This window comes from Rattus norvegicus, chromosome 14, assembly GCF_021556685.1.
Source record: "Rattus norvegicus strain SHRSP/BbbUtx chromosome 14, alternate assembly SHRSP_T2T, whole genome shotgun sequence".
Lineage (NCBI taxonomy): Eukaryota > Metazoa > Chordata > Mammalia > Rodentia > Muridae > Rattus > Rattus norvegicus.
In genome coordinates this window covers 34,307,027-34,321,220 of record NC_141547.1, presented here as the reverse complement: position 1 = coordinate 34,321,220, position 14,194 = coordinate 34,307,027, and the positions used below count along the sequence as shown (strand labels likewise).

Here is a 14,194-nt window from a genome sequence, read left to right as displayed (position 1 = left end):
TACGAAAGATACAGTGAAAAATGGGAGGGTACGAAGACCCAGGCCCAGGCACCTGAAAGGTTTCTGGTCTACAGGGACAACCCCTAAACCCTAACTTACCACACAAGCAAATGTTAGCACTGAATTTCCTAAGGGTCACAGTCCTGTTCTCAGCAGGCTGGTGTTAGAGGTCTATGACTACAGAGCCAGTATATTCTTTAGGCACCAGACAGATAGTGTCATAGGCCCATGTCACTTTTAGGAGCCCATGAAAAAGGTCTTCATTGTTATTTGGTAACAGGAAGAAAAAGTGAGCTAAAGCTCAGAGTAATGTTTTGACATCAAAATGTCACTTTTATGGGTGGCTCTTTATTTTCCTGATGTTATTACCTCAAGTCCCTACAGTAAGTCTGAGGCCATCACAAGAATCGGACGGGATTAATTCTCCAAATTCTTAGGGCATCTGTGAGGGAGTGTCCTTCTTACAGAGGAGGAACTGGCCACAGAGAGGTGGAGTAACTTGCTCATCCTCACACCGTAAGAGGCATAGCTGGGCCGTGAACCCAGGTTCTAACATTTACCATGCTGCCTTTCTGTCCACCCAGAATGGGCAAGTGCAAGGAATACCATGAGCGAGAGGCTGCTTCTGACGACATGCTATGTTCTTCAAGTCAGGGGCCTCCCTGTCCCTTAGCAGTCGCCTCCTTGTCCCCATTTCCCATACTGTCCTAACTAGATAAGTCCTGGCTCCTTGGGACCTCCAGACGTCCAGTGCAGATCTCAGTCCTCTGCTTCCTCCAGACCTTTGATCATTTCTTTAACACATCACCTTCAAATGAGGGGAGCGTGATCTGCATTTCACAGAGGCGGCACCGCTGAGCTAAGGGAGCGGATAAGTAAGAAGTAAGAGGTGCTTCCAGTGCCAGCCGGGAAACGAGTGAGTGACTCAGAGTTCGCGCGCATGTGCCTGAGCAAGGGAGAAGGCATGAGGAGGGAACCTGGGACTGCAGGACCTCTAGACCCAAGGCAGAGGGGCACGAGAACAGTGCAGAGCAGAGGGGAGCAGGAACCCAGGCAAGACCAGGGTTCACCCTGTCCACTGTGTGCTGGGATATCTCAGCTAGGTTCTGTGTTGTGACAACACATTCCTGGTGGAAAGCATACATTTCTCGTGAAGCTATGGGAACAAAGACCAAAGTGGAAGAAGTGACAGGCCTAGTGTGCCACATGGTTTCCTGTGTGAACACCTGAGGGAAGCCAGCCTGCAGGGGGAAAGCTTCCGTTTGGCACATGGCTTCTGAGGGCCATGGCTATTTATTCTCTGGCTTGTGGTCAAGTGGATCATTATGGCAGGTGTGTGTGGTGGAAGAGACACTGAGTTTTTGGTGTCCAGAAAGAGGGGGTGGGGTGGGGCACATTCCCAGTGGACTACTTCCCTCAGTGAGGCCTCACTTCCTAAAGTTCTCTCAGTGGCACCATCAGCAGAAGACCGAGTCTACAGCACATCTGGGGACATGAAAGTCCAAACCATAAACCCTGCCAAGTCCTACCTTCAGGGCCCACACAGCTTGCCTCAGACTCTAGTCTATCCCAGTACTCTCCCACTTCGCCCTCTCTGTATTCAGACATAGCCTCTGACCTGTAACAGAGTTCCTCGGGAGATGCACTCCACGAATGTCTAATGAGCATCTCCTGTGCATAACCCGCACCTGTCTACCCCAGGGATGTGACAGCGGACAAAACACACCAGAGTCCTTTGCCCCCATTGGACGCACAGCTGTACCTTTAACATTCTTTAAATTAAGAATAGTTTGGAAAACCAAAATACCAGAGAAAATGATCCACAGTCCTGCTGGCAGGGTGTGCTCCCTCCTGGCAAACAAAGGGGGATCTGGTCTGGGAGATGTGGGGTGACTTGGCAAGTGCCCCGCCGTAGGAGGCACAGCACCTTTCTTGTCCTTTACTCTTCCCACCTCCCACAAATCTGTTTATTACATTCTCCCCTAAAACTTTTAAACATCAACTTCTATGTATGTTTTATTATAAAATTTGCTATATCTTTTAGGAAATTAGACTAGCTTCCTAGAGATCCACATGTTTTGTTTTCCCCAAAGCGGAAACTCCCCATCAAGTGGAGCCCGAGACACGGATTCAGAGGCAGCCGTGCACGGCAAGCCTGACTCTGCTTCATTCCCTTTTCTTTGTACTGTGGAACGTTTCTCTACGTTTATATTATTCCTAACTTTGACTTCACAGTGTGCACTCCACGCCCCTCCTCCCCATTTGTCAGTTGCCGACATTGGGGAGTTCTGCTTAGCGTGTTGATGTCACTGGCTTACACGAGGGGAAGCATATGCAACATGGAAAACCTTTCCTGAAAGTCATGACTGTAGGACACTCCTGAGGCCAGAGGCATTGCTGTGGGGAGCTAGGGTCCAGGTAGCTCATCAGCGTCCTTATCATGCCCATGGTTTCTAGCTAACGTGTGTTTATGTGAAGCCAGACAAATCAGTGCCCTGTGATGGTCATGAAATGATAAAGACCTCATTAATTGTGTGGTTTCCTTTCTCTGCCAACTAGTGCATCCATTTGCCTTTGACAGTCGCTGGTTTACATGTCGTCACATATCACCAGCCTCAACAAGCCTTTGTAATTAGTCTACAACGCACACTTAGAATTGTTGATTTTTTGGAATGATAAACGTACACGTTTGGTGATCTGACTGACTTTATGTTCTGCGGTGGTACTGGCCTGATTTAAAAACTACAGGAAGAGAAACGCTGCTTTAACATCCAGGGCAAGCTCTGTGGTCTTGATAGCCTTGTGGGTGATTCTGGATGATTGTCAGCACCATTGGTCAATGCTTCTAGAACCTCTCTGAGAACCAAGGTACGTAGAGGTGTTTGTGTAGGTTGCAAAGATGCCACCTGCCCATGGCTACTATGTATATGTGACAGGTAACTTCCTTTTGGAACTTGGTTCTCTGGCCTCCTTGCTGTGGGAAGGGAAGGGGAGACTAAGGCCAGGAGTGCTCAAGTGTACCGTAGAAGCAGACAGGAGGAACCAGGGTTCTGCTGGGCTCTCATGGGGACACTGGCTTATCTATACATACACTTAAAGTCCTCACCCTATGATGAGTTCCTCACTCTGTCCCTGCTTCCTACTGTGGTGCATTAAAGTCACTGAGAAGCCTCAGATGATTCGACCAGAGACCTCATGGAGAGAGAGGAGTCCCATCGCCATGCTCAGTAATCTTTCCTATCAGAAATACTTGTTCTGTGGATGCTTGTGTTTGCCATCAGGATTCCTAGTTCTGACTCTACACTGCCCATGAGAAACTCCCAGGTTCCACAGCACCTGTCTCATCCCTTGTACTTCCCTGGGAATTCCTCCATGGTCTCCCATTCAGGGTTTCACAGAGCCTCCTCTTTTAATCTTGGATTGTCGCATCTTTCTACTCAAGGTCAGTCAAAGCATTTCCTGTAGGTTCTCCCACTGTCCTTAGAAAGCTGCAGGGGAATTTTACTAACAGATGTTTCCCTGGTCACAAACTCCCTTTCTGCAGTCTGACAAATACTTGCTTTGTCATCACTTACCATGTTGATGAACTGCTAGAGGAATAAAATTGGGACTGTGTACAGCAGTCTCTCGCTTGGAATGAATGGCATCTGGACCCTAAGGAAGCACCTTGCTTTGGGCTATAGTCTACAGCCGAGAAGGACCCATGGTTATAAGCAGGGTGATTTCCAATCTACTTTTCACAAGCTACATTGTCTGAGGCTGAAATGAACTGAGGCACTTTCTGACCTAGTGGAACCCAGGTGCTCCATTAAGAGGGGACTTGGGAGTCCATCCAGAATGAACTCCTTATTCTACCAGGCTGAGGGGAAATCCTCAGAATCCTAAAGCACAGCAGACAGACAGGTACTGAAGTCACGCACACTCACCTGATGGGTACTATTTCCAGGAACATACACCGATTTGAACTGTCTCAGGAGATTCCTAGCTCCAGCGATCTCCCGGAGAGCCGTGAAGACATCATTCACAGCAGTTTGGGATTTGGGCAATGTCAGGTCGATTGCAGAGTCACAGCCTGAAACAGTCCAGAGATATTTTCATAAGTGAGCAAGTCTTTAAACTAAGTTTTCCCTTGAAAGTGTGAGCTCAATGCAATGGTCTGGAATTCCTATAACCCTATTTTCCCTGGCTGTTCACTCACTGGGCTGTTTCCATCACCCATGAGTAACGGGACATCATGAATGTGGATGCTTTTGACAGAAGTGGGACTCAGAATTGTCACCAGCCCCAATCACTGGCCTGAGGCTTCACAGGGAAACTGGCTCCCTGGGGGCTTCGATCCTCAGACACAGCCTTGGCAAATCGAGAGGAGCACCAAGGAGCATGGTTGAGTGCTGGGATGAAGCTTTTGTCTGGACTCCACTGACAGCTTCTAGAAGGTCAGAAGGCAAGATGGAGAGAGATGTCAGAGGGAGTGTGTGACAGAGCCACACCGTTGGGATGGGCAGGTTCAAAGTGGTTGACCGTGCTAAACAAGTGGCTGACCATTAAAAGGGAAGCAGCTTAAGATGATGATGATGATGATGATGATGATGATGGTGGTGGTGGTGGTGGTGGTGGTGGTGGTGGTGGTGATGGTGATGGTGGTGATGGTGGTGGTGGTGGTGGTGATGGTGATGGTGGTGATGGTGGTGGTGGTGATGATGATGATGATGGTAATAGTAGTAATACTAATAATGATAATAATAAAGTGGCAATCACTCTCACTACTCTTCTGTTAGGCATCCATTCAGAAGAGAAATGATTAAAGATTAGACAGAGGTTCATAAACTACAGACATATTGAGAACATTCATGCACAATTCTTAGATACACCTCGAGTGTCAACTCTCCACCTCTCATGTGGCCCCTCTGTTACAGGTACAACCTCTCCTGCAGAGCATGAGGACATGGACACGCAGGTTAGGTACTCCTGGGAGTAGGCAGTCACCCAGGTTAACAGTGCTGTGAGCTCTGCTGTCCACCTGGAGCACCTGCCCTTCTGTCCATCACTGTCACCATCTCTTCCTGTCTGAACTCTCTTGGGCTGTAGCAGCTTGTTGGACCTTTCCATGGGCAGGCTAGACGTGTTGGGCGCCACATATTTACAGAAACAAAGCCTGCTTTCTCTTGCCTCATGGGACAATTCTGAGTGATGTCCTCTACTGCCATGCTAGGGGGCTCAGGAGCCTGAGCACCAGCTGCCACACAGGAACCTGTTCATTAACATCTTCCTTCCTGTATCAGAGTGGTCAGTGACCCCCACCTAGTCCGTAACTCTGACAGCAACTTTACCGACATGTAATCCACATACCATTTAAAGTGTCCATTTAAAGTGTCCATCATGGAATAACTTTCTGTATATTCACAGACCCCAACCAAAACTCCACAGCCAAGTATTGAACATCCTCATCACCCCAACAGGAACCCCAAATCAGCCAACAGGGGCCTTTAATTCTTCCCATGGCAACCAGCAGTCTCCTCCCTGTCTCTGTGGATCCACTGACTGGGCATTCCATCTGAATACGCCCTAGAACAGCTGGCTTCCTCCTGTATTTGCCTCGTTCTCAGGGTTCATCCAGGCTGCAGCACAGCACGACTTCATTTCTGTTTAGCACCTGGCTGTAGTGCATGATTGTATGGATACACTACAATCATGTGTCCGCTCAGGTACCCAGACTTCCAAAGGCTGTCGCTCAGCTGGCGGGCATCTGGGTTGCTCCTGTCTCTTGATGATGCTGGTAGTTTTGCATGCACATGTCTTCAGGTGAATGTGCACTTTCATTTCTCTGAAGAATGCCAGCTCCATTCTGCCTCCTTAAGGACTCTACATCCTCACCAACACCCTGAGGGTTTCAGTTCCTCCACATCCTTGTCAACGTTTACTAATGTCTATTTTTCTAACCATAGCTATTCTAATGCCTATGAAATGAGGAGAAACTTTTCAAGGTTGATAATCAAGGAAACCATTTTTGGGAGGAAGAGGTAGAATCAAACAAGTTTAGACTAAACAGGGATGTATCCAGCATACACAAAAGGATTCAAAGGACTCCAGCTGCATTCACAGAGAGAGGTGGCATGTGAATGGCTGAGCCCATACTCTTAATTAATGTGTCACACTGTATGTAATAACTCTCAGGGGTGGAGAGAATTACCTAATAAATCTTTCCTGGTTTCCAAAACTATCCGACTTGTTGCCATTAAAACAAAACAAAACAAAATGCTGAACTGTGTGTGTCACTGTGGTTTGAATGAGAAATGTCCCTCATAGGCTTTGGTATTTGAACAACTGGCCCTCTACCAGTGGCACTGCTTGGGGGAGAAATGGAACTTTCAGGACACAGAACCTTGCTGGAGAAAGTATGTCACTGTGGGGGAGGGGTGAGCTAGCTTGATGAAAATGTGAGCAGTGAGCTTCTTGTTCCAGAACCGTACCTGTTCTCCCTGCCTGCCATTACGGACTCCACCCCTTTGTAATCCTAAGTCAAAGAAACCCCTTCCTCCCTAAGTTGCTTTTGAGCCATGGCATTGTCTTTGTGTTCAGTAGGTTTTGTGTGCAAGGAGAACTTCAATGTGGTTGGGGTTGGGGGTGAGGGTAGTAGGAAGCTGATGGAGAGAAACCAGGAGTCCACACAAACTCCTTGGAAGCCTTCCATCCCAAACGTTGTGGAAAGGGGAAAATGTGTAGTTTTCTGAGGCACATGCATATAACCTCCCTGAATCCTGAAAAGTTTCAAAGCTAGGAAACACTGGGATGCAGACAGCCAGAGTGTGGAATAGACTCATGCCCTGTCTGGCTTGGCATGGCAGCTCTAACCAAGACAGTTGTGTGTCTCAACAAAGGAAAAAAGGCAAAGGATGTGGGTTTTCACTCATTAATGAGGGTTCTTTATGTAAAATTATGTCAGGAATTATGTCTGTCTGTCTATCTATCTATCTATCTATCTATCTATCTATCTATCTATCTATCTATCATGTATCAAATATATCATTTTAAATTATTCATTACCTCGTCAAGAAATGATGGCACAAAGACAAGGAGAAACATCCTTAGCGTAGCACTAGCTGTCCTGGAACTCACTCTGTAGACAAGGCTACCCTTAAACTCAGAGATATACTTGCCTCTGCTTCCTGAATGCTGGAATTAAAGGCATGTGCCACCATTGCCCAGGGATGGAAGGTATTTTAATTCTTCTAAAAACCTTGCTAGTAGACTAATACTTTATGTTAAAAAAAAAACCCCATGCTCTATAGAAGCAAAACAGTCATTTAGTTTTCCAAACGACCCATTTTAGTTTCAGGGAAGAATACAGAGAAAGCCATTTCTCTATTAGGTATGACATCATCTACTAGATTGAAGATTATTTACTATAAAGTCTAGACTATTTGAGGAACTTGTGCATCATACATCAAAATTGAGAAAAAAAGCTGTGAAATCACATGGGTGGAGGTCAACTACAGAGCAGGTTGTTTAACGACATGTGCATGGGTTACTGCTAACCTGAATGAACCCTACTGAGCAGCAGAAGCTGCTGGACGAGAGACAAGGTCCAACAACTGACAAACTGTCTACTGTTCAAACCACTCACCCAGGTGACTCCTGTTAAACTGCTAACCCTCGACAGCTTTCTTGTCTCCCAGGATACATGTGCTCTGCAGACAGTCAAAGGGAGTCACTTCTAGTCAGTCTTCAGACACTTTTCATAATTTCCTTAATTTTCACTAAGTTTTTATACTTATTTATCTAAGACATGTAGTAAAAGTTGCACACATCTTATCTTTCCAAATCAGGTGAAACAAATAAGCAGAAAAAAGCCTTTTATCTCCTCTTCCTCCTCTTCCTCCCCCTCCTCCTCCTCCTCCCCCTCCTCCTCCTCTCCCCTCCCCCTCCTCTCCCCTCCTTCTCCTCCCCCTCCCCCTCCTCCCCCTCCTCCCCCTCCCCCTCCTCCCCCTCCTCCTCCTTCTCCCCCTCCCCCTCTTCTTCCTCCTCCTTCCCCTCCTCCCCCTCCTCCTCCTTCTCCTCCCCCTCCTCCTCCTCCCCCTCCTCCCCCTCCCCCTCCTCCTCCTCCTCATCCCCTAGGTTAAGAGCAGTCTCCATGCTCTCTGATGCTCACTCAAGTTGGTAACCGCACGAAGCAGTTCACGGACAAAGGCACATTTAATCTCTACAGAAAGCCAGTGTGGTAGCCAGGTGGACTTTATTTCCATTCTCCCTTTGAGGATGTGAGCCGCTGAAAAGTAATGCTGGTCACCCCAGCAACCAGTGACAAGGACAGGGACCAAGCTCGTAGCTTACCAGACACTGCATGTTTCCATTCATGTTAAGACTGTGCGACTGACTAAAAAATTAAAAATGCAATTATCTCATCCTTAGACTTCCATAATAGAGTGTGCCTTTCTTATTGGGGAGACCCAGGCCTGTCCAGGAGTAGATATTGGCTGGTTTGCAGCTAGACCCAGGTCCTTCCTTTTCGGCCACACAGGGTGTGAGTCTTTCCCAGGCCTGCAGTACAGCCTTCTTTGAATCTGTGCTCTGTCAGGTGACATATTCAGTTACTTCTAACACTCCCTGGACAGTCTGATCCATTAAGTCAGCTCACTTGATAACAGGTTTTTTTAAGAGGCAACTCAAGTGTACAATTCCAGGCAATTCTCATTTAAACTCCTTAGTTAGCTAGATAATAACATAGTCTGATGCCAACCTTTAGCTGAGCATAGTCTGCACACTTCAGAGGTCCACCTCTTGATAAGGGAGGCTCCCAAACCCCTAGGGCACCACTGTGTTCTTCTAAGATGGGGGATGACTCACGCCTCTGCAATGTCGTTCTGCAGAGGGAGGTCTGCGGTCCCTTGGGCAGTGTCTGTTACTCCTTGGAGTAGCTACACAAAGCTCCTGTGTTGGAACCCCTCCTGCAGCCCTCCTCCCACCCGTCTCACTTACTCAAGCCTCTTCTCTGCAGCAAAGGGAGAACAGTGGTTTCCATAGCCGCAAACCCTGCAATGACGGACTTTTGCAGCCATAACACTGTTCAAATGGAGGGAGGCTCAGACGGCTTAGTATTCTCCCGGGAGGGCTGAAATCCTGCACCACTCCTTGTTTGGTGTGGCTGAATTCTCTCTAGTTTTCCCAGGGATCGTGCTTCCAGCTCCCTGGTTCTTGGAACACCTTTTCACAAGATACTGGCGTTCACATGTTTGCCCTTATTCTTCAGGTAGTCGAGAAGTTGAAGCACCTCAGATTGGAGGGTGGGCCAATCTTGGCTGGTCCTGAAGTGGTCCTTATGTAAGGCCTTGAACGTACCCTCGCACACCTGTGCGCACACACACTTATGCTGATCAAACGTAAGGCATAGGGACTTGTGCAGTTAGACACTGAGGAGAAGGGGCATGGGTACAACTGGATCTGAAACTGCTCCCTCTTTACTGATACCATTCTCCTTAGAGGTCTAAAATTCCCTCAGACCCTTGAAATCTATCTGGGAAATATGAGAGTCAAAAATATACATTCAGCCTGACCAACAGTTAGTTCATTTTCAGGTCTAAGCAGTTCTCCTCATCCTGTCCAGCCCTGGAGTTTTGAACACCCAGCTCACTTTCCTGTTTGCATCCCAACTACTGGACACTCAGCAGGCTCTAAACAGCAGGGGCTGCCTCTGGGAGGCAGTCAGAGGAAAAGTCATCTCAGGTCTGACAGGGTCAAAGAGGTCAGAGCACCGAGAGGTCACCACTCCCTCATCCATCCAGCAGGCTGACACTGGAGAGAAAAGGGAGCTTTTCTCTCCTTTGAAATGATTGCTTTTTAAAGTGGACTCTTTTCTTGGGGCAGTCACTATAATTCTTGGTAAATAAGAACGAAGTTAACAAACGAAAATCAAATAAGCTTTGAAAGTGACGTGACATCTGAAATCTTCTAGAAGTCTGAACTGTATAAAACAAGCCCCAGGAGGGAGATCCTAGGAAACAGGCAAGACAAGAGACAGCATGAACCTCATCTCTAGGCATCTTAGAATGGCCAAAAGAATGGGAGATTGCTTAAAATGGGAATCGTGTGCACAATTTCTCACACAGACATCAGTACTTACACACATATCTACATACATCCACCCAAACACAAATGTATACACACACACATCCACATACATCCACCCAAACACAAATGTATACACACACACATCCACATACATCCACCCAAACACAAATGTATACACACACACATCCACATACATCCACCCAAACACAAATGTATATACACACATGTCCACATACATCCACCCAAACACGAATGTATACACACATGTCCATGTCCATGCACCCAAATATATATACTCAGATATTTCTATCCATATGTCTACCTGCTCACATATATACAGTTATAATTTTGTTTTAAATTAAAATCCAACTGGCCCACTTACTAATCTTTCAATGTCCTTCCTTTAGACAATGTCTGCGGCACAGAGGTCTTTTCTCACAAACCACTGTCTGACTACCATGTAGTCCACTTAAAGTAGACTATAAGCTAAAGAAACCCACGGCACAGTTGGAAGACAGGATTCTTCTGGATTTCAATGTCTTATCCCCTGTTCCACAAACCTTTTGCAGTTGCCTTGTTCAAATTGCAAAAGCACTGTTTAAAAGTGACTCATCTTTAGAGTCCTTTGAAAGCATTCAATTAGATTTGTCACTGAAGACAGCTTTTTAAAAAATTTATGTTTCATCAGTATGTGAAAACATTTAATTAAATCTTGCAGTTTAGTAACAAGTCCAATTGGCAGAAGCAGGCTTGAGGACACACACAGTCTGACTTTCCAGAAGCACACAGCTTTGCCACCAACAGCGGTCCTGTGCAGACAACGGAAGCAGCTTTAGAAATGGGTGGCTGGAGTCTTGGCTTCCATTACAGTTTATACAGGTCATTCTGGAGATGGAGTCCTGTGGAGGCTGGTTAAGGATGTATGAAATACATGTATATATACAGCCACGTCCACATTTACTATCAATGAAAAAATCTATATACATGTCCAAGGTCCAGCAGTTATACCACCCAGGCATTCTATCTGTGTAATCAATCTCATGTTTAATGATCTAGGGTGGCTTTTAAGCTCTTCTCACACATAAAATTGTAATCTATCAGGCTGCAGGCCTTACAGGGCCACTTTCCTCCTTCATTGCTTAATCCTGGAACTATATGTGTGTCAGGGACTCCTGCCTAAGTGAATGGCAATACACAATACGTTTGTATGTGCAAATGAGGTTGCCTAATAAAGTTCAAGCCAGAAATACCAATGTTGAGGTCACAAGGGGCTCATAGAATAGTTAGTCACCCCAAGAGGCTGGCTTTCTAGAAGGTCTTCCACAACCTAACCCTGCCATTGCCCTCAATCATAACAGTGGAGGGCAGGGGAAGGAGGTTGGAGACAAGCTCCCATGGGAGTAGGGTGCCGTATTCTCTTTGCTTCTCTGCTGGTCTAGCATGGTGCCGGCTCATGGACGACACTTCTTGGGTAAGTGAACGTGGAAAACAGAGAGATTAGTGGGGAACGTTTTAAATCGGACCAAGCACGCCTTAAAGGAACAGCACTGCTTTTGTTGCTGATAATAAACTCTGCAGGACATTTCAAACCAAGAGCTCCCAGCTGCTTCTGAGCAACCGAAGGCTACGGGGGAGGAGGAGCAACCCCCTAAAAGCTACTGCAGAAGAGCAAGTTCAACTGGCTGAGAACTTCTGTTTGTCCATCACAGGAACTAAACTGCACGTCTCTGAAGCATACACACATATCGGGCAAAAGTGTTTTGAAAAGGAAAGAGAATGATAACTATGGATCTCAGGGAACTGGCTACCTCTGGGGAAGGGGGAGGGGAAGGGAAGGTAGCAAGGTGGGTAGTGAGCAAGGAACAGGACAGGAGGATGGAGCTGTGAGTATTATTTAATTCTGCTCTGTAGAATGAATACACACACACACACACACATGTACATCATTATATCTATCTACCTCATATAAACGTTTACATGTACCAACAACTATCATCTTTGAAAGGATAACAAAAACCAGTTTGACTACTTTTTAAGCCTCCAGCAAATTCGGCTTTTAAAAATAGCTGATTGAAGAAATAAATGACAGCTGAACTCTGTTATTATTAGGCAGGTCTGGGATGCTGGTAGACAAGGGAAGACTTGTATATTCGGATCGGAAGATGGAATAATTGCACATGGCTGCCCAGAATCCTATCCCCAGTTCTGAGGCTTTTACTGTATGGAGGAGAAGGACAGCTAGCAGCAATATTCTGCATAATTTGCAGATTCAAAAAACTTATTTGAGTGTGGTGTGTGTGTGTGTGTGTGTGTGTGTGTGTGTGTGTGTGTGTGTGTGTGTGTATGGGTATCTGCTATCATGCCCCACTTTAGTTTTTAAGATGGAGTTTCTTACTAACCTTGTATTAGCTACACTTGGTAGATGTGGATGGTGAGACACCAGGATCAGCCTGCTCTCACCCATCTAACCCTGGGGTTACAGGCACATGACACTTTTACATGGGTGCCAGGGATTCGAATATCAGGTCACCATGCTCACACAGCAAGTGCTTTAGCCATTTAAAGACAACTTTGCTTGGTAGGACACAAAGTCAAATTGCCAGAGTGGCCCATTGTGTCTGATGTAGGAAGGGGGATTAGCATCCCTCAACCCTGACACCCACAATGCTTCAGGAATGCTTAGCCACAGCAGAATTCTAGACTATCATAAATACAGTCAAGTACACCCAGCTACTTCTAAAGCTGGCCTCCAAGATGCCTCTGAGAAACCTCTCCAAAGCGACTCCAGTGAAGCCATGACTGACAAGATGTTCTGTGGCTGAATAAGGGAAGGGCTGAGAACCTCAGACCACGTGATACAGCATCATCCGCATGATCTCACATAGTTGTCGCACTGTCTGTTAAATTGTCTTAAGGCACCCTGAAGGGATCTGGACTTCTCATTAGAAGCGAGTGGAGAAGCAGTGTTTGAGTGTGCGTCTTTAAGGAGGTGAGTGTGTGTCTTTAAGGAGGTGAGCGTCAAGCTTCAGGTCACACGTGCCACCTGTCACACCGGTACCACAGCAAAGCCAGGTCTCTTCCAGATCATGTTGACCTGGCCCCTTCCCCAATCACAAAACTTTCTGTGAGTGGGAAAATGCTGCACAACTGCTTACCTCAGAGCTCATGTTTACCAACTCTGACATCCCCACAGGCAGCTGGCACACAGGCTCCCACACAGCCAAGGGTTCAAACTGGCAGATCTCACTGTGAGACGACCTAAGTGGGGGCTTGTTTCTATTTCACAGAGCTAATTCTATTGGATTACAAACTTGCGGCTTAAACTCTTTAATAGGTGCCCTTTCAACCTGAGTGGTCATTTCTGGTGGCTCTGAATAGCATCACGTGGTTTGCTGTGTCTCAGAGCTGACTTTGGGAGGGTCTCTGCATTCTCAGATGCAGGGAACTGGGTGAGGCCAAACCTTCTGACAATTTTGTTGGTTGTACTTTCTGCACCACTGTGAGGAACTCACAAAGGACTCACCGCGACACGCCCATGAACGAAGCTCAGCTGGTAGCTTCTCATTACAACCTGCTTACTTCTTAGGGTTGCTGGGGCTGGGCTGGGCTGAGGTAGTCAAGCTAATGCAGGATGAATGTAGACCTGCGGATGGGACTTGCTTACATACTTTTGCATGAGTTGAAAAGAATTTGCCATTGTTGGATTTTATAAAGAAAACGTTCTCTGTGCAGAACCAGTGTTCCAGGCCAGCGAGTTAGAGGGAGAGGGGCCCAGAGACTCCTTCCACAGATATTTCCCTCCCTGGCTTGGAACAAATGAATCCTGCATGGTCTCCAGGGGATGGGGTACCCTATGGACCATTTTCTTTGATGGGTCCTGAACCACATTTCCCTCCAGATCCTGTCCTTTCCCATTCTCCATCACAGGCCATGCACGGGGGGAGTGTGTGGTGGGGACTGTGGAGTCTCTCTTAACGGAAGAATGCAAGGACTCCCTCCCCAAGAGACGACCTGAACGGTCGGTCTCCTGGGCTTGTGGCCATAAAGACCTTTGGAAGACCACCTAGGCAGTCGTTTCTCCTCCATTCTGAAGCTCAGCTCCGCCCAAGCTGTTTGCTGATTTCAACAG

The 14,194-nt window shown here is 46.8% G+C and overlaps 1 protein-coding gene across 1 annotated transcript in view; it reads right to left on the bottom strand.

Moving 5' to 3' along the window:
• Window positions 1-14,194, bottom strand: part of Scfd2 (sec1 family domain containing 2) — a 326,684-nt gene that overhangs the window by 41,891 nt on the left and 270,599 nt on the right. The window contains 1 exon segment of the mRNA NM_001017499.1: window positions 3,927-4,072. Within this exon segment, the coding sequence (NP_001017499.1) occupies window positions 3,927-4,072 (146 nt within the window).